A 21,338-nucleotide genomic window follows, 5' to 3' on the forward strand; every position below is an offset into this window, starting at 1 on the left:
GAGTCAGCTCATTTACAATTCTACTATGCTTGAACGAGAAATATTTTACGGCTCTCGGAACTGCATAAGGTCAGATGAGCACCAGAAGATTAGAGGTGTTACAACAGAGTAATAAACATAAAAAAGAAGAATTGATAGGAAAGAAGAAGCAAACCACACCAGAGCTCCCGCCAACCACCCACAAACTCTTCATTATCTCAAAAACTCAGGAGACGCCAAATACAAAACCAATAAACAAAAGGAACAGATGAATGCATGTCCTCAATTTCTGTTTATTCAATTGACAGTCATTGACAGCACAAATAATACTATAGGAGACTACTGCAGGGGAAAAAAAAACCTATTATAAACTGCAACTTCAAATAAATAACATTTTTAATAGGAGTCCACGGATTTAAATGAATCCCCCCCCTCCCCTCCCCACCCACAAACAAAACAAAAGCAAGAAATTCCATTTTCCATTCTGTAAATGTTAAGCTCACACTAAAGTGCAGCCCAAAAAGTCTAAGCCAAATGTTTTCAAGTTTGATATTTTCTTAGGTTCAATTTTCAAGAGAAATGTTAATCCAATCCTTTTTAAATTAAGACTGTTTGTGGGGAAAACAAACTTTCACAAGAAATGAAACCGAGATTGTGACATTTTTCCTCAAACGTATGAAGAGCAGATGAGTTATCAAAACAAGAGCCCATACAATGTATCAAAATAGCCATCCATCTGTGAACACATTTTATGTGATATGTCCTCAGTCACTCCAACATACAAGACAGGAAAATGACAGACAAAAAGCAGTCTACAACATTTCTGCAGATTCTCGCAGTAATAGTAATATCATCACACTCAAGATTCTATTGCCACACTTGTCTCTATGCTCTATGGAAATGAAAACTTCACTCGCATAACCAGTGTCAAACCGCTCATGATGAGTAGAGCACCGTCCATCTATGAAATAAAACAGAAGCAAAAACCTGCTAGAAAAATGCTACAGTACAACCAGTTACTCACTCACTCAACTAATGGAAATGACTGGGGGGTATCTCTCAGCTATCAACGACTAACACAGTAAATGACAGCAATCCTCTCACACACACTAATAAAACAAATCTAACAACCTAAGCAAAAGAGGAATTACAGCAGAACGCAAAGGCAATCAAAATAGACATTCTGCATTTGAGTTGAAGAGTGGCATATCCTCAAAATATCCGTCATAACATGGGAAAAATCAAAATGACACACAATTGCCTAATGAAAGATTAGGAAAAACGTAGACCTATCAGTATTACTCTTGGCTTACAAGAATATAGGCTACTTCAAAACAATCCCTCAACTTAAATAATGTGACACTGAAACACAACAGAAATTATGACCATGACATTGTATGATATGGCACTATAAAATCTTGAAATGAGGTGAGAATGAGATGTTGCAATGAGCAGGTTTGACAAACTTCATCCTAAAAAAATATTTCTATTACTGAAAACCAACTTTTAAGCACATGAGTCTTCAGAAAACTAAGTACTCCTGATACATTTAACACAACTGGTCGCCTCAGAACTATTTTCTCTAAAGTGCACTCTTAACCCAAGTACACTTTGGACAAAATAGTTCTGAGGCGACAAATTGCAAATCAGAAACAAAACTTACTCTTTAGTATTATTTCGGTCTACTTCTTCAGTCAAAAGAGTGTAACTTCTGAGTGCAACCTTCCACGTGGAACCTTGTTAAACCTGATTAGTCAAAGTATGATCCTTTCCATTTTAAAAGCCAACATAAATAAAAAATATTTAACCATTTTTTTTCACTTTTATTTTGCCCAGGAGTTGCTTGAGAAAGAAAACAACAACATGCAATTAACAAACATGGCCATTTAGTACTGGGAGACAGCAAGATGAAACTCAGGAACTACACAGGGATTGGAAAGAAGTATGGTTTACTGTAAGGTTTGTCAGATCATCCATAACAAAGCATGGGAGACTATTTTGATCACAAAAAGGCAGCAAATCATCAACAGTATACACAAAATGTATTTAGACTGAGGAGAAGGCAAAAATAGTAGTAGCAAAGTATCAGACACATTATGTTATAAATAAGGACACATGTTAAGGACATGGAAACAAAGGTATCAACACAGGCTATTCGGATTTCTTCAGTCTAAATAAATAAATACAAAAAAATATTCCAGATATAACTTTCTGATAAACTTGAAAAACTGAAAAGTGCAAGAGAATGAGGAATCATATAATATTTAAAAGTAAGAATGTGCAACAGGGACTATAAAAATATTGAGGACACCTTTGTTCACAGCAACATAAATTCACAAAGAATGATATCATTCCTCCATTTGAGGTGCTTTATTTTTCTTTTTAAAAAACAAAACTGAAAAATGTTCACTTATTCCACTCCAAGAATTAAAACAAAAACCAAACCAGAACCCAAAACACCAGTTAAGAACCATTAATCTTTTGCTGAGAAGATGAATCTTTAGCTTGTGCTCATAAAAGGAAGGCCGTGGAGAGCTAAAAAGTTGGCACGTCTGAGATAAAGTAATGAACATTGTTCCCATAGTTAGAGCATCAGGGGCATAAAGAAACAGATTCTTTTGATGACTGAAACTCATCTGACCTTCCAAAACGAAAACAAAAAATATAAATGAAATTCACTTTTCAATATATTCCAGGAATTAATGTGTTAAAACAGAAACCCCCCCCCCCCCCCCCCCCCCCCCAACAAAAGGGAAAGCAGAACAAAAACAACCTTTTTAAGAAAACATGTACGACATTCCCCTTTTGCACCCTTATGAGAGCTGGGCACAAAATCAATGGATAAAGAGTGGAACATTTTTTTTCAGAAAAGATTGATCCGCAACACACAATACACAAAGATAAAAGATAATAAAAACGGCATAAACAATTCAAGGGTTATTATTGTGGCAACATCCCAGAAGGGATGGTATGATCAGTACATTTACTTTGATTCTTTTTTTTTTCCTTACCACTTCAAGGATATCCCTATTACAGGACACATATTATACAGAAAAAAAAATCAACACGGAAAATTCCTCTCACGACAAAGTGATGGCATGACTGAATGTATCACGAGTTTCACCATCACGATGGTTCTACAAGTTATCACAATGTTCAAATCAAACTAACATTCGCATGAGAGCTTTTCTTTCTCTGGTGCTCAACCTGTTGTTAACACTTGAGTCTTGCAATAATCTCGTCTGTGAATATTTCTTCGTGTGCCAGGTCTCAAACAGTTGTGTGTTCATCCATAAGGGAACACATTTTCAACAGGAACAAAATAAAAACAGAATTTATTTACTGCTGCTGGTTTTCATCCATCTCTCGCTCCAGCAATTCGACGCCCCAAAATACTGTCAAGTATAGAAAGGTCTTGGGAACTTTTACAATTAAATGCTAAGTCTTACTTTTCAAAGCAGGAGGACATAGTTTTCTCTCTGGGCAAAAAGCCAAGAGGACTTATTCCAGAGGATGTCAACAACTTTTAACAAGTTTCCACCCTTGCCATCTGTTCATTTACCTGTTCATAAGATCAAATATTGAACTTTCACCACCCTTAACCTACCAAAAAACCCACAAAACAATACTGAAATACTCTCCAATTTTAAGTCGCACTTGCACAGAAAGCCTCGTATCTACCTGGAGGGCATACTTCAGGCTTTCCACCAAAAGAAAGATGCATCATTATGCAAGTTCATATAATTCTAAGTCCCAAAACCAGAAGTGGTTATGACGGACACAGCCTACATGAAGTAGAATTGAAGGAGCAAAAAATCTGCATCACACACAAAAATGGAGGAAAAAAATTAAAATGTCTTAAGTATTTTCCATTTCAACAAAGCTACAGAAAAGTCACACGCCAACACCTTCCCTTTTATTGCTTGAAAGCTGAAATAATATCTTTGCAGAGAGCAAAGGAAGCCTGATGGAAACGAACGACACCATCCACATGATCATTAGCAGGACAATTTCTAACAAGACTCCATTTTCAGCTTTTAAATAATTCAGAGATAAAAATAATCCAATCTGACATTACATTCAATAATGACCCGAAACACTCTCCCCAACTACCAGCCCCACACCCACATAAAAAGACAAAGCCCTAAGCATTAAAAAGGACAATTCATTATATTGATAGACAAACAATATTCAAGCCATCACTTCTCGTTACATTTCACCAAAGTTATCATTCTCACACTGTGTTCCTACAGCCTTGTCTGTACATCAGAACTCTCATCCGTCACATCAATGAAAATATCAGGGGATGCATTCTGGCCAAAAAGCAGCATCTGTTCATGTGATCATTCAAAATTTGAAAGAACAAAATCAAAGATGAATCTCAACCACCGCCCTCCTCCAACCCTCTTGAAATAAAACCTGTGAATCATAATATGTGAGGCAGCGTGGCGGAATCAGGCTCTCGTCAAAATAATCAAAGTGAAGAAATTTGCAGGCAGGTTTGTGAATTTTTATCAAATTTTTGAGTTTTGGCTCAACACCTTTCATGCTCATTAAAGAACTAATTTCTGTGTGGATTTTTCTGAAAAGCGTTGATTAAAGGCATGAAAATGTAAATTTTCAGTTACCACAGACTCTTAAGCTAAGGAAACAACTAATCTTTTTCGACCATTTTCTCACTAATTTTACCTCTGAAAACAGGTGACCCCCACCTCCTTCTTTTGCAAACATCTCGACTTGTATTCAAGATAAATGTATATTGTTTTCATCCAAATAAAGACAAGTGAACAAGCTATAAGATGATACCAATAACTCTACATGCCCAAAAATTGACGAGAGCGTGATTCCACCACGCTGCCTCACATATAGATTGTAAAGCGCACAGCTTGCTGTCGAGCCAGATTTTGCGCTATACAAAAGATACCTATTATCTATTATTAATCATGGGCATAAACTAACATTTGTCAGCAAATATCAAACTCATTTCCACTGCCCATGTTGTTTAACAAAAGACTTAGTTTTGGAAATTTTATTTGAAAAGAAAAAAGATAAAAAAGTCCAAATTTCATTTAAAAAACTGCCTTTCTAGGTACGCCACATTTTGCCCAGAATGCCATTTTCATTACCTGTTTTACTGTGGTCAGCTTTGCACGTTGCAACGAAACAAAAACTATTAAATATATTTACAATGCCGACCATAAAGCACAAAAAAAGCTGACAGCCCATTACAATCTCGCATCTCACATAATCAGTCATTTTTCTTCTCTTCCACAGTCTTTTTCACGTCCCCATTTTCACTTCCCTCCTTTGCTTCTCCCTGATTCTCCTCTGTCTCTTCTTCCTTCCCAGTGAGCGCTTGCTGCTCTCCCCCCCCTCCCTCCTCCTCTGCCACTTCGCCAGGGCTGTCCATCATCTCTTGGCTTGTTCCAAACTCATTCACCCTCTTTGGATCCACAGAGTAAATATAACGTTGGTAGAGGTAGATGAAGAAAATCACATCTGCAATATAACAAACATATTTTTTGGTGAGCTTCTTGCTATCACATAAAATTCTTTAAAACTAAAAACAGGAACATTCTGGAAATGACATCTATGAGGCAGCCAGAGAAATCAAGGTCAAGTCACACTGATTCAAATCCAGCTGGTGGAAAATTAATTTCCATTCACAGGTCACTAAACAAGCCTACAAAGAAAATCCCTTATCATTACTTTATTAACCCTATCCGTACGTCGTGTTTAACTATCGTATCCATATAACGTGGGGAACACTGTGCCACTACTTTCCAAAGAAGGAATTTACTCGTTAATCCAATCCGTTCGCTTTGCATAGCCGTCTGTCAAAATGATTTTTTGAGAAATACTGAAAGTTACAAAGAGATCTTCGTACTAGAAGTATTCTAAAATGTGAAGAATACAACCCCGGGGGTACAAAATGACCCCAGGGTGTATGGATAGGGTTAATCTGAGTATGTGCTCATTACCGCTGGTGACTTATTTCACCGACTCGACCAGGCAAACGAAACTTAATTAACCCTTTGAGCCCTTGCCACCGGGAGAACAATGGCATGTGAAACTGCCCGTAAGCCTAGCCACCAGTACACCGGAGAGCCAGACCTTATCTCCAATCCGCCCAGCCTGGGACAAAATGCACATGGAAAACTGTTTACTACACAGGATGTTGTTATTGATTATTTAGAAGATCATTTTCAATTAGATGCTGGTAATGACGAGGACTACCCTGAGTGAGAAAGGGAGAAAGTGATTCTGATGATTTTATGGATGTTAGTAATATATCGCCCAGGAGCTCCGGCAGATAGGCACGGTAGCACATCCCAATATGAAAATTTTGACCCATGTATAGGGCTCAGTTGTACCCTCACACATAATCTTCCGTCTCAAACTGAGCTTGAGTGAATAAAACACTTCTCCAGAGTAGAATATCGGCTACGATAATCCCTTCATTAAAAAAAACCCCACAGCTGCCTGCCTTTCTTTCGGTACACAATCACTGGCAGACTCTGGTATGGACCAAACAATAAGCCTTTTCCTTGTTTCCCCAGGAGGGCAAGATGTGCATACACATGTCAGTGCCATAAATATTGAAGTACAAGACACACGGCTTGCAAAAGAAGCCACAATAATATTGTTGATCTAAGAAATAGAGCCAGAATGCACACAATACATACCATCTCTGAGACAGCCCAGTCTGTACAGGGTGGGCATCTTGATGACAAAGGCAAAGATGTCATCAATGAAGGTGTTGAGAGCCTTGTACGTGAGCATCCTCCATGGAAGATGTGCAACTGACTTCAGCTTATAATTAATGAATAACTGAGGTGTCATCATAATGAAACCTGAAAGAAGAAAACCCAAAAGACCTCAATGAGTCCCAGAAAAAATGAAAAAGTAAACAGAAAAACTTTTAACACCCACAAACTCTCATATCATAAACAGAAGAACTGCAGCAAACGATATCTGTTCCTCTCCTTAAAAAAAAAATTATGATGGACTTTACTAAATTACTATATATATAAAAAAAACTACATTAATAGGCAGGTATTCCCATCTGTAAAAATAATATTATATATTATAGTCAAATAACACTTTTAACATTTCGCAAACGACTGGACTCCAAGAATTTCTACACATTCACAAATTCATGGAGCATGCAAAAGCCCCCCCCCCCCCCCAAAGAAAAAAACAACAACAAAACAAATACAGTAAACTAGAAACAAAAGACTTGGAATATACCAAATCAGTCACTCTTACCAAACGTGAGCAGGAAACCATACAACATGCTGAGCACCCAAGAGTACCATCCTTTGTGCTCTTGGTACACAAGAGAGTAGACCATGTAGCCTGCTAGGAGAGGGTACAGCAGCCACGACAGGTAGCGGAATGCCAACTGGGGAACAGCAGACAGACATTTCATCATCAAGCAACTACAACATGTGTGTGTGCCAATAGAAAGGTACCAAAAGTCACCACAGACCATTTTTGTACAGGCTGATAATGACCAAAAAAATCACCTTTTTTTATACCAAAAAGTGTTTCCATAAAAAAATGATAGTTCCACCATTTTTAAACAATGTGTTAAAAGGGTTTTCATTGATTTGACTTTTAAATATCTTATTTTGAATACTTTTGAAACTAGGGTATACTTCAAAGTTTATTTGTGTCCTAAACTTTCTACCCTAACTCACAAAATGTGCAATATCTCAAAAACTACTTGAGATATCTCAAAATTTCAAAAACCACTGTGATCAGCATTGAATTTCCTATAAGGCACAACCCTTAACTCAAAATGGTCAAAATCCGACTTTAGGTACCTTTCTTTAGGCACACACACATATTATAAAAACTGAACTTTTCTTTGACTTAAGTCACCCACAGAAAAGAATCACCCACTTTCTCTCCAAATTTTTCACTTCTGAAAAGGAGAAACTGATTACTCTAGATCAAGGGTCACCAAACAACAGATATGGTCTGTGAAGAGCCTTGCCACCATGTGGGTCAAATATAAAAGAGGGATTCAGAAATGTGTACTCTCAGTGTGCTGTGATAGTCTCTTCTTCTCCTCATTCATCTGTATATGGACATCTCATCTCTTGTGTGAAGGCTGCTGTTCACTGCAGGTCCTCCAGGTCCCCAATAAAGTTTTGGGTCGCTCTGCTCTGCCTAGGATCGGGTCAATATTTCTTTCTAAGAGTCTCCAGCAAAGGGCCGGCTTGTAGTAGATGGTGCTTGAAGTAGATGGTGCTTGTAGTAGATGGTGCTTATAGTAGACTGAATGTAGGCATCAAAGTTTGTTATCCACACTCACTCCCCCCCCCCCCCCCCCCCAGTAGTCTTCATAATGAAACATGAGCATGCAATGAGACTTACTTAAAAGAATTGTGCCTTCAAACCAAAGAAAACCAGTGAACAGTAGCATAAACAAGATGACTGTTTAAAAGAAAATCTATAAGCCTATTTACAAAATTTGTAATCTCTTATGTTATGACCATAATCCATAAAAACATTCACTGCACAAACCTAATGGTTGAATAGCTGGTTTTGAACAGGAAAAAAATCAAAACAAAAGCAAAAGTAAAAAATGTGATACTTACAATATCAAACTCTTTAGTCTGAGATTCTGTGTAGGTAGATTTTTCTGACAAGCTGACTCTTGGTATAAAACCAAAAATAGGGTTCTCTCTGTCAATCTGTCCATGAACACAAGAGAAGAAATGGTCTTTACAAGATGAAAGTTAACATTATATCTTTTAGTTTTTGTTGAGTTTGACGGCACTTGCAATACAATAAGGTCATATAAGTGCCGAAGATTAGAGGTGTCACAAGAGAGTAACAAACACAAAAAAGAAGGGGGGGGGGGGGGGGGGGGAGAAGATAAGGACAATAGATGTTTGATGGGAAAGACAGAGCAAACCACACCAAGAGCACCCGCCAACCTCCCACATACACGTCTTGAAAAAGATTCGAGACAAAATTTTGACGATACAAGCAAAATAATTTGAGATTATGTCAACACCATGTCTTTTTTACCCTATCGCGCAGAAAGAACAAAAGCTAGTCTCAGGAAAACCCGGTGTTTGTGAAGCAATGGATACGCTCTTCATGCAGAAGGCAGGAAACCGATTCATGCGTGGGGGAAGATTTTTTTAATTGAGTAACTTTGTCTGTCCTCTCGGTTGTTGTGTTCCACCCAGCCTAGGTAAGCCATGACAAGGGGTGTAAAATACTTAAATCAAACAATCAACCAAAGAAAAGTTTTCTACAAACCCCAGTTTAAAGGGACATTTGTTGACGCTTCTTGCTGCAAATGCCGTAACAAACAGATACCATGAATTTCCAAACAAAAGCAAAAGATGAAATTTATGATACTTTTGTCAAAATGACGAAAACACAAGAGCTTCATTCCTATGCACATATACCATTACAAAGGTAATGAAGGATAACAGAGCAGATAATAAACAATATTTAGGAGAGCACTTTACAAAAGCAAAAGCTGAATATTCAAACAAGAGCACTTATGTAGATTGAAATGGGCTCTGTCTTCTTGTAGAGACCATTAGTTTTTGATGACAACAATAGAACATTCACAGAAAACAAACTTTACATTGAAAAAAAAAGAATATGTCTTGACACTAGAGACATTTCTAATGTTAATTACTTTCCCAACATGCACTAGTGAGGGTTTTTTTTTTACATTTAAATTAACTGTCTTTAATTTTTATAATATATGTTGTCCTTTCAGTAAACAAATAGAAAATGCAGCACATGAAAAATGTACAGTAAATTGCTAAGACACAAAGTGAATACCTTTGCATTGACAACTTTGTTGATTTTCCAGATCTCAATACAAAGTCCAACAAAGACACTAATCTTCACCACAGTGTTGGTCTCATTGTCCATGATGTAGAGCAGGACAATTAGAGACTGGATCACATTGAAGAACACCGAGCGCACTGACAGACCTTCCAGGGATTTGCGACTCTTCCAAAACTGGATGTCTGGCATTGTGAGGAAGAAACATAAGAGTGCAAAAATGTTGACTTCGAACACAGAATCATTATCACGGGTTCCCTCAAACTACCATATGTCATTCATGGTGAAGAATGAAAAATGCTTCAGCACCAATCATAGTTCGGTTAACCCTATCTCCGGCAAGCCCCTGGCCAGGCGGCTCACGGTCTTAACCACTGTGCCGGTGAGCTGCTGACAGCAGCTCGGGTGCATTCATTTACGACAACTTTGACGTCAAATTACCTTTCGGTAGTTGCCGAAAACAGGTATCTTTTATTGGAATTTCATTAATAAATTGAAGATCTATCAAAACAGATTTACTAGTTTTGATTTAATCCCCAATTTAGTGACGATTTTCCCATTTTTAGATTTAGTACCGAAAACGGGCTCTGGCATAGTGGGTTTACCCCCTTCAGAGATAAAGAGTTAAACAAGAGTGTGATAGCACCATTCAAAATGCTTGTCTCACAGAATACAACCCTCCATAAAAAACCTGGTCTATTCTCTTGTTTACACCAGTCATGTGACCATTTCAGTCTCATGTCAGACTAAACAGACATGATACAGGGTTGTAGCCCTATCTATCCAACCAAAAAAGTATTTCATGATTACAACAATCAAGCTATCTAATAATAATAATAATTTAGACCTGCATGTGAGCCTCAACCAGATTGTCTGAAAATTTTGCGCACCCCCCCCCCCCCCAAAGAGCTTTTGTGGGTGTCATAAGGAAGGACTTAAGAGTAGCGAGCGACCACCCCAACAAACACAATAAAGAAGAGACCTAACCCTAACCCTACCCCAAAAGAAAACCTGCAACGGGCCTCATGTAAAAAGGCCAGCAAAAGTCCAAAATGAAAACATTTTTAAAATTTAAAAAACCACACTCCAAAAAAAACCAACAAGGAGCATAATAAGGCCTACATCTACATTGCTATATTAGGGTTTGATAAAATAACACGATAGAATTGGAATATGAATCCTACATATAGATCTAGATCTCGTAATCTAAATAAATCTAGATCTAGATCTTGTAGAACAAGAGAATAGGAATAGGCCTTGAACTAGAAATCCGCCTCCGATTCCGAACAGAGGGACTCAGCTGAGTCTAGAAATCTAGATTCTATATAAATAAATAATTCACGCAACTGATGAAATGCTTTTTACCAACATTAATATTACAGCACAACCTATGATAGGGTTTGACACAAGAGAATTGGAATATGAATCCTCCATTGAGGTCTATAATGATCTATATAAATCTAGATCTAGATTCTATTAGAACAAGTTGAGTCGGACTTGAATGAATCCACACGATCTGAACAATTGAATTAGTCAACAAACGAAATTCAAAATGGCCGCTCGAGCACAAAACTGAAAGTAGATAATTTAGTTCGTCGTCCTTTTTCGTATTTGCATTTCTACTCAGATTCCAAAAATTATGTCGGAAACGCCGACGTCAGCAGTCGGCACGAAAATGAAAGTGCCGACAATGCCGACGGGAGAAAAGGGGGGCGCTGGCAGTCGGCCAGGCCTCGCACTACGCACATTGACTGACACAGGTGGGCCTAGCGATAGCATCGGCCGGCTCGCGGGTCGGATCGCGATTGTCGGCAAACACGCAAGTCTAATAATTATAATACTAGATAGCATTTGTATTGCCCAAATTCCCGCTCAACAGCAATTTCTATGCGCTTTACAATCTATAATATTACCCGATAGACCTGATTGCATTCTGAAACAATTTCAAGTTCCTGGGAAGCATACAGTGCGAGTTGCCATTTTAGAGGTGCTAAGAAATTAAAATACTGACAAGACCTTTAAATTCGTGTAAAGTGCCTTCCCCATGGACACAACGTCAGGCCTTAGGCCCCAGCTCCAGATCCCGCAACCTCACGATTATGAGCCAGATAGTAGATGTCAAGACTGTGCTTAATATCTTTTTAGCAGCGTGGACCCCTCCACAGAATAAGACACTATACAAAACTCCTTACACGATTCTTTCTTATATCTTTTTCTCCATCACAAAGGGTTTTCTCTGTCAGTTATAACACTGCCATAAAGAACATAAAGAGGTGCCAGGAAACAAACTTTTCTGAACTACTCACCATTCTTGAAAGCAAGGAATTCAAACACACTGTGCAATATGGACACAACAATTGTCATCCCCAGCAAATAAGGACTTGTTTCCAAGAAAGCCATCTGAAATTTAATGAGACAACAGTAAATCAATTTTCTCATTCAGGCTATTACAAAACATTTGCAGCACATCTAAGTTTAAAACACCAAATCAACATAATATAACCCAACAATAAAAACAGATTTTTACTGATGAAAGCATTCTGACTTTCAAGTAAAAGCAAAGAAACAAAAGAAATCTTTAAACTTTGCTCACCTTGAGAGAATCTTGATCCTCCTCATCATCTCCAGCCTCAGAGCCGAGCATATTGACCCACTTGTTGCGCATGCCCTGAGCAGCATAGAGCTGCCACTTGAACAACGACATGGGAGTGTATGTCACTGTCAGGTTTAGGAGTCTGGAACAAGAAAAAATAAGTAATTTAAATTGTAAGCTAGTCACGACAAGTTGAAATCAAGTGCTCGTCAATTTTTAGACACACAAGGGAGTTATTGGCATAATTTTAAAGTTTGTTTATTTATCTTGGTTGTGATGTAAAAGAAAAAAAACCCCATCGTCTCGAAAACAAGTTGAGATATTTGCAACAGAACGAGGAGGGGTGGGGGGTGTCCCTGATGTAAGAGGTAAAATTATAGAGAAAATGGCCACCAAAGTATGATGACCTCCAAACTCCAAGCTCAAGTGTCTTTGGAAACTGCAAATTTACATTTTTGTGCCTTTCATCTACGCTTTTCAGTAAAATTCACACAAAAACATGTCCTTCTTCAAAGAAATATAAAAGGTGTTAAGCCAAAAAAAATAGTCAATAACAATTTCCCAACTGCTGGAAAAAAGTCGATGGGCGGTTGGTAGGTGCTCTGGTGTGGTTTGCTCCTTCTTTCTTATCAAACATCTATCATCCTGATCTCTCCTCTTTCGCATTTGTTCCTCTCTTTGTTCCACCTCTAATCTTCTGCGCTTATATGACCATTATATTGTGTTGCTAGCGGCGTAAAACTCTTACTTTAACTCTTATCCTGCGTCTGTGCCCAGATGCGCATCTATCAGCAACTGATTACGTCGGCCGTGCCGGGCAGGCCGCCGGGGTCACTCAGTGAGTACTGTTGGTGTACAGCGCGCGCGCCAGGAAACGTGTGTTTTCGCCATGAATACCGCGGGAGTGTGTTAACCGATGATGAAAATAACGCTCTATCTTTCATAGTTTTCTATTTATATAGTGTTGCAAACACATGAATAACCCCCTCTCACAAGCTGATAAGACATTATGAGTAGTTACGTCCATTCGAATAACCTTTCTGGACGCTCTTGTTGTTATGAATGACCTGAGGTTCGAAAGGGGATAATTTAGATCAATTTCTGAATGTTTTACACTCAAATTGTTCTTTGTACCTGCACAATGGTATTCAAAACTATCAAACAAGCTTTTTTTTAATCAGGTAGTATCATTTCATACAAAATCAAGCTCATTTGAAATATTTTGTATAGAAAAATGGAAGTCTTGTTTCCTGACTATCCTTTCGAGCTCCTCGTGTCTAAGTAGGTCAATTTCTTCTATAATTTCATTGGACGAACATCTAGAGCTACCAACTTGGCATGTTTTGAATAAGACGTATGCCTCGATTACGAACTAACGCAGGCGGTTCTAGAAGAAGGCCACAAATGCACACAAACGCAAGCAGACTGATGCACACACACTTGACCTACGTGAATGGGGATCCGACTCGGGACCCGAATGACACGTAAGAGGATGCGCGCTGCGCGTGCGCTGATCCAAAGGCTACACTGATTCGGGACCAGAACGTAGGCGAGGCGCCGAAATAGGCTTATCGGGCGACATAAACCCGGCTCCCGCAGGATGAGGGTTAAAAAATTGTTGGTATCTTCAACTTCATTATTTTGATGAGCACCTCTCTTCACCAAGATGCCACCATATAGATACATATTCTTTAACACACAAAGGGTTTTTTCCACCTTGTGGTCAATATGGGAAGGTTTTAACTCTTTTTATCCGGGCTACGAGTATACTCTTAACGAGGACCAGTCCGGGCTACGAGTATTCTCGGAACAGCGATACGGTCTCGTCAAAGAAGCTAGTTCTGCTTGTAATTACCAAAATACGCAAATACGGCGATGCTAGCTCTGTCTGAATATTTTAATTTTCCAATGAACAGTGGTTTCTTTGATTTTGATGGGTGTAGAAGCTTGAAAGATGTCTCGAAAACACACATTCACGACCGACGAAGTACTTTTTGAAGTTGCGCTGGGTTGTGAGGGGGAATAATGATACTAATTTGATAATAGTGACTCTGAAATAAGTGCCGTAAATTCCGTTGTGGATGATAAGAAACATGACTTAGACTCATCTAATAGCGATTCAGATCATGGTGAAGGGGTCCCGGTCAATACTGGAATTCGAGTTCGATGGGTAGGGCTAGATCTAGATCTATAAAATCCAGTGTGACGTCGTGGGCGCGGCAATCAGGGTCAAGTTCGAGGGTGGAATACACCTCAAAATCTACATTGTGCTATTGGTGTATTTCCTAACCACATACATTTACAAAAACTACATTCAGTTTCTAACGTTAACTGCCAAATTTCCTTAACACCTTAGAGTAAATGTAAGAAATATAGCACTTTGAACTATACGCACTGACTTCCAACTCATACGGCGTGGCGGCCCCAGGACGGGTACAGAGTCCGTGGGGGTACGGCTAGGATAAAAAGAGTAAAAACACTTGTTAGACCTGCATGTGAGCCTCAACCAGATTGTCTGAAAATTTTGCGCACCCCCCCCCCCCCCCCCCAAAAAAATGCCTTTGTGGGTGTCATAAGGAAGGACATCCGAGTAACGAGCGACCACCCCAAAAAACACAATAAAGAAGAGACCTAACCCTAACCCTACCCCCAAAAAGAAACTGCAACGGGCCTCATGTAAAAAGGCCAAAACAAGTCCTAAATGAAAAAAAAATTTTTTATTAAAAAACCACACTCCAAAACAAACAAGGAGCATATAGATCTATATTGTAGATCTATATGGCTTACATCTACATTGCTATAGGGTTTGATACAATAACACAATAGAATTGGAATATGAATCCTCCATATTAATCTAGTAATCTAAATAAATCTAGATCTAGAATCTAGATCTAGATCTTGTAGAACAAGTGAATAGGAATTGAATAGGCCTTGAACTCGAAATCCGCATCCGATTCCGAACAGAGGGACTCAACTGAGTCTAGATTCTAGATCTAGATCTAGATCTAGATTCTAGATCTAGATATCTAAATAAATAAATAATTCACGCACCTGATGAATTGCTTATTTTTACCAATATTAATATTACAGCACAACCTATGATAGGGTTTGACACAATAGAATTGGAATATGAATCCTCCATTGAGGTCTATAATGATCTATATAAATCTAGATCTAGATTCTTTTAGAACAAGAGAGTCGGACTTGATGAATGAATCCACACGATCTGAACAATTGAATTAGTCAATAAACGAAATTCAAAATGGCCGCTCGAGCACTAAACTGAAAGTAGATAATTTAGGTTGTCGTCCTTTTTCGTATTCGCATTTCTACTTAGGTTCCGACAATTATGTCGGAAACGCCGACGTCGGCACGAAAACGAAAGTGCCAACGAAGCCGACGGGAGAAAAAGGGGTTGCTGGCAGTCGGCCAGGCCTCGCACTACGCACATTGACTGATACAGGCGGGCCTAGCGATAGCATCGGCCGGTTCGCGGGTCGGGTCGCGACTGTCGGATTTCAGACGATTGTCGGCAAACATGCAGGTCTAACTTGTCAGTTTTAGTAGAGGTTTTACGGCGCTCGCAACTGCATAACGTCATTTGAGAGCCAGAGAAGATAAGAGGAGTAACAAACATAAAAAAGAAGAAGGAAAGATAAGGACGATAGATGTTTGATAGGAAAGAAGAAACAAACCACACCAGAGCACCCGCCAACCGCCCACTCAAAACATTTGAAAAACTAAGCAGTGAGTAATGACATCCAAGGTGACATTAACGTACCACAAACTGTAGGCTTTGTAATAGAAACATATTAAATTACATCTGTATTTTCATCAGTAGCCTACCCTTTCTTCCATTTAAATAGAGTGCACTTTAAGTATCTAATGTACTTGCTTGAGAATCACAAATGAGCCTTGTTAGAAAAATATATTTACGATACAACAAAATTATCACAATAAACATAGCACTTACCAAAATCATTAACATTTGCATCCTAAAGTAGTGCTCTCTCTCTCTCTCTCACACACGCACACACACACAGTCAGGTAAAGAGTCATGCACACAAATGTGTAATGACCTTTGACATCCACATAGAGTAACAGATTTCCACATTTCTAAACTGCCAGCAGAGCGCATTATAAATAAAAGATTAAAAAACAAAACAAAGAGAAGAAATTTAATTATCTTAGATATGAGGAGGGCTCATACTTGGTTGTGTCATTGATGGGCATGTAATCAGCATTCAAGTTCCAGTAGTCATTCAGATAGACGATAGGGTAGTACTTGTTGGATCCAGGTACAAAGTCAATATCTAGAGAAAAAAATACAACCACAAATATAAACGAGCGTCTGTATATATAAAACATTATACATGGGTCTCAACTCAGAATTCTAAAAAAGGAGGACCTTTCCGGGTGATCGCCACAGAAGCCCATTTTCGCGAAACACCTATTATTATCATACTGTTGAATCCTAGAATGCTGAAATAAATACCATCAATTTATCACAGCAAGGTTATTTCACACCAATTTGAGGGTTTGGCTTGGGAGATAATTTCAAGTAAGAGTCACATACCAAATATTTACAATCTTGATTTCATACAGAAAGTGGTGGCGCCTGGGGTCTTGTGCGACTTATTTATATTTTCCCTTCATCATATTTGCCTGTATATATAAACTATATAAAAATGAATCTTGTTTTGAGCCTAAAACCAGAAAATCGACTATCAATATATATACAGTGGAGTCCACTTATAACGAGTCCTGAAACAACGAGAAGTCTGTTATAAAGACACTATTCTAAAACCCCGTTTTTTCTCCTTCTTTATCTTTGTAAATAAAATACTGCTATTGCGCAATCAGACAGTCACGCGAGTCGCTTTTAACGGAATATTGCTGCTGCTGTGCACAGCGCACAGACCAATTAAACATGATATAAAACCTTGCCAGTTGAGAAAGTTATTGGTGATCTAGCGAAACAAAGAATGGGAGAGCCCACGTGAACCAACAATGAAGGCCGGAGCGAATGGGTGGGGAGGGTGTGGCATGCGCAGACAAGCAAAACGCTTCGCGTGTTAGGCCAGCCCAGTCTAGATTATCTAGGCATACCGTGCCTCTCACTTCTCTGGAGTGGGATGGAGAGGTCACAATGCTGTGATAGATGTAGTGAATGTGTGACGTGCGCAAGCAGACGCAACGCACCACAGGGTGTGGTGTGGTGGGGGACAACACAGCGGGCGAGTTAGACTAGAGCCAGAGCCCCTTCTTTCTGATCGCCAACGCCGAGCTGTCAACATTGCTAGTGCTAGAGAAAGAAACCTGATTCGATTTTTCATCAAGTAAGATCTAGAGATCATGTTGAACAAATCATCATCAGGGGAAATACAAAAAGGAATAAACAGAACGCCAAACTCATAGATTAGGCCTACTTTACTATTTCCCTTGTATGTATTACTGGATCCCTTGTAACGAGAATCCTGCTATAACGGACATTTCGCACCGGTCCCCTACCTCTCATTATAACAGGATTCCACTGTATATATATATATATATATAACGTGAAAGACAAAAATTAATGCTCAAACTCAAAGCAGAGTTACAATAAATGTTGCATTATCAGACAATTACTGAGAAATATCTGGGCGGTAATGAAAGCGAAAGTAGATCTTGAGTTTCCATTCGAGCCTTGGTGACGCAATTCCGCTTGCCGCCAAAACCGCCAGTTCGCGTGAAACGTACTCTCAGAGCCGAATTAATATCACAATCACGACCGGCAGAAATGAATTTAAAGACGTATTGGGTTTCGTTTTCAAATATTCGAGATCTTTTAAGTATTTTCCCGGATCGCGGCAATTTTTTTAAAATTCCCGGGGCCAGGCAGTCACCCTGCTCCAAACAACTCTCTTTCGAATTGGCCCGCTGTCGCGGTAGCGGAGTTTAGCGGAGGAAATGGCGGTAGCGGAAATCCGCTAAATAGCGGACTATTGAGACCCATGATTATAGCAAATAATATGGCAAACAATTTTCCAAAACAGGCACTACAACTTGAGCATGGAACCATACTTTTAAGAGGTCAGGTTGAATGTTCAAATTCCCACACTTTAAGGATATTGCTGCAGTGACTTGAAAAAAAGAGAAAAGAAAAAGAGCACCGACCCTAACGTGGCACAAAGCCATCAGAATCTTGCACATGAGCGGCACGATATGCTTCAATATTGTCAGTCCATCGAGCAGAAGTTCGAATCAGCCACATAAACAACAGGAGATTTTATTCAAAAACCTACTTCTCTACAACAAACGTAATCCTCCAAGTGTCAAGAGCTGATTAAAACGGCCGTAAGTTTCATTCTGTGATGTCATGGCAATTTTGATCGGTTGTAACTTGCGCCACAATTTTGAATTGTTTATCCCACTTCTTTTTTACATCACTAAAGGTTCTCTTTCACGAATGAGCTTCACTTCCTATGTAGGCCTACATTCTACTGTCTGAAAATGTGTAGCTTTATGGCTTTTACTTGCTTGGTTGTCCTGTTCTCAAGTATTTTCCAACATGCCACAACGCAGTGGAATCAGGTGCACATCAGCTTTTGGGCATATGAACTTATTAATATCATATTAAAGCTTTTTCATTTGTCTTGCTTTCAATGAAAAAAAAACCCCAAAACACCTGAATATCTTTAACAGAAATTTAGATATTTGTGATTTAAGGAGGTAGGGGTCGCCTGGTTTTAGAGGTAAAATTAGCAAGACAATGGCCGCCAAAGTTTGGTGACTTCCATAGCTTGAGAGTACACGGAAACAGAAAATTTACATTTTTTGTGCATTTAATCAATGGTTCTTCAGTAAAATCCACAAAGAAATGTGTTTTTAAATGGATATAAAAGGTGTTATGCCAGAAAACAAAAATTCAATAAAATAGCAATGACAATGAAAAATTAAATTTTCATCCAAATTGCTTAAAAATGGGCTTAAATGAAAATAGAGTAAATTCTGAACTATGGTTTTTGAATTTTAAAAATCCATGGATAAATAAAAAAGTTACTGGGATTTTTGTTTGCAAAATGTTGGAGGACCTTCATATAGGAAAAAATCGCCAAAATGTGGGACATGTTTTGATGTATTTTGAGGAAAAACTGTTCATAACTCAGTAATGAATTGGAGCATATGAATGAAACTTCATGTCATCACTTTTTCGATGTCTTTATTACTTTGGATCTTAAAGAGTGATATTTGAGTGAAATTTGTTGAATTGCGTGACATCGCTTTTACCGCGACGTGATCACCCCTTCTAAAACTCAGTAAAGCGCTATCGGGAAAACCCTCGATGTAGTCATCGGTGACCTATTTAGTTATAGGCAGCCAATCACATGCCGCCTAGCGATCACGCGCCTCTTGCATGCCGGCACCTCGCGTTTGGAATGCATGATCTAGTATCCAGCTCTAGCATTTTATCAATGGATGGGTGGTAATTTTAAGTTGGTACGTAAAATCTACTAAACGCAGAGATCTGAAATTTTACAGCAATAAAGAAGAAATGTGGGGCGCCTCTGCTTAGTTTTTGAACCGCAGAGGAAATTCACACAAACACCACAATATCTCCGGTTCTAGTAATCCTTCGGGATTGTACGCTGGCATGTCGTTAGTTTAACCTTTCCTCTGGTTGGTTGCCGAGTTTCATTTATTTTCGTCCAGGAGTTTTCCCGTAACTATACTTAGAAGAGAGTCACTTCTGATTCCGAGCGGCCCAAAAATTACCCATGGCGCGGAGGCCCATTTCCAGCCCAAGGCGAAGCGGGCGATTGGCATTGCTGAATAAAAAATGCCAAACCAGCAGAAAGATGCTGGTTTCTTTGATTCTGTCATTTTGGTGAGCGCCTGATTTCACCATGATGCCTCACAAAAGGTGAAACCATATCATTTCTGTGACACCAAAGGCAATTCGCTAGCAACACTTGGAGGATCAAAGAATAACAAATTATCAGACAAGTGGCCATGGATAGCCTTAAAAATTTCCAGTTTTACTTCGAATAACACGATCACAACCAAAATATTTCTCCTTCAAAGATTGCACTCACACTCATCTAGTGGTTGTGGCACAGAGCCTGGAATCCAAGGTGAGTGATCATCCAGTAGGTTGATGGTCAAGTTGGGATGCCAGTGAGACAAAATCTCAAAAGCAGAAGCATTTTCTTTCTGAAAGTAGACAATGCGGATGTCAAGAGTGCATACTGAACTAAAAATGTTACAATATTTAACATTAATACGTGCAATACTTGTATTTGGTTCTACTAAAACAGACATGAAGGGAGGTGGTGAGATTTAAACAATTTTTCTTTACCCATACAGCAGATTCATTGATGTTTTGTTTCATGGTCATCTACAAAATTAACAATTTTAGAAGAGCTGCTCCCACACACACACACAGACTGAGTATGAGTACATGAGAGTGTTGCGGGTAAAAATAACCACAATTTCTCATGGCAAGCTATCCAATAGACAGTAAAAAGTGAACTTAATACAATATTTTAAAAATAATCTTAAAATGTGAGGCATGTTGGTGAAATCAGGTGCTCGTCAAAATAATGAAATCATAGAAAACAAAACTTTTTGGGATGATGGGCAATTTTTTTCTAATTTTCTTTTTTTGGCTCAACCCTTTTTATGTCCATTTAAAAACATATTTCTGTGTGGATTTTACTGAAAAACATTGATGAAAGGTACAAAAAATGAAAATGTAAATTTTCAGTTTTCAAGGACTCTCAGGCTAAGGAAATTACCAAACTTTGGCGGACATTTTCTTACTTATTTTACCTCTGAAACCAGGCGATCCTGACCTCCTTCAAACTCAAATATCTCGACTTTTATTCAACATAGATTAATATAAACCTGCATGTGAGCCTCAACCAGATTGTCTGAAAATTTTGTGCAACTCCCCCCC

General features: G+C 38.7%; 1 protein-coding gene across 2 annotated transcripts in view; it reads right to left on the reverse strand.

The window, feature by feature from the left end:
- Nucleotides 1-5,213: 5,213 nt before the first annotated feature.
- Nucleotides 5,214-21,338, reverse strand: part of LOC101856813 (cleft lip and palate transmembrane protein 1 homolog) — a 28,546-nt gene continuing 12,421 nt past the window's right edge. For both annotated transcript variants that reach the window (XM_005100816.3, XM_005100815.3), the window contains exons 6-14: nucleotides 20,476-20,593; nucleotides 16,611-16,713; nucleotides 12,401-12,542; nucleotides 12,114-12,207; nucleotides 9,802-9,992; nucleotides 8,589-8,684; nucleotides 7,249-7,384; nucleotides 6,666-6,833; nucleotides 5,214-5,478 (exon numbers count right to left, since the gene is read on the reverse strand). In XM_005100816.3, the coding sequence (XP_005100873.1) occupies nucleotides 5,228-5,478; nucleotides 6,666-6,833; nucleotides 7,249-7,384; nucleotides 8,589-8,684; nucleotides 9,802-9,992; nucleotides 12,114-12,207; nucleotides 12,401-12,542; nucleotides 16,611-16,713; nucleotides 20,476-20,593 (1,299 nt within the window). In that variant the 3' untranslated portion in view covers nucleotides 5,214-5,227. The remainder of the gene's footprint in view (nucleotides 5,479-6,665; nucleotides 6,834-7,248; nucleotides 7,385-8,588; nucleotides 8,685-9,801; nucleotides 9,993-12,113; nucleotides 12,208-12,400; nucleotides 12,543-16,610; nucleotides 16,714-20,475; nucleotides 20,594-21,338) is intronic.

Source organism: Aplysia californica, unplaced genomic scaffold (genome assembly GCF_000002075.1).
Source record: "Aplysia californica isolate F4 #8 unplaced genomic scaffold, AplCal3.0 scaffold00261, whole genome shotgun sequence".
Taxonomy (NCBI): Eukaryota; Metazoa; Mollusca; class Gastropoda; order Aplysiida; family Aplysiidae; genus Aplysia; species Aplysia californica.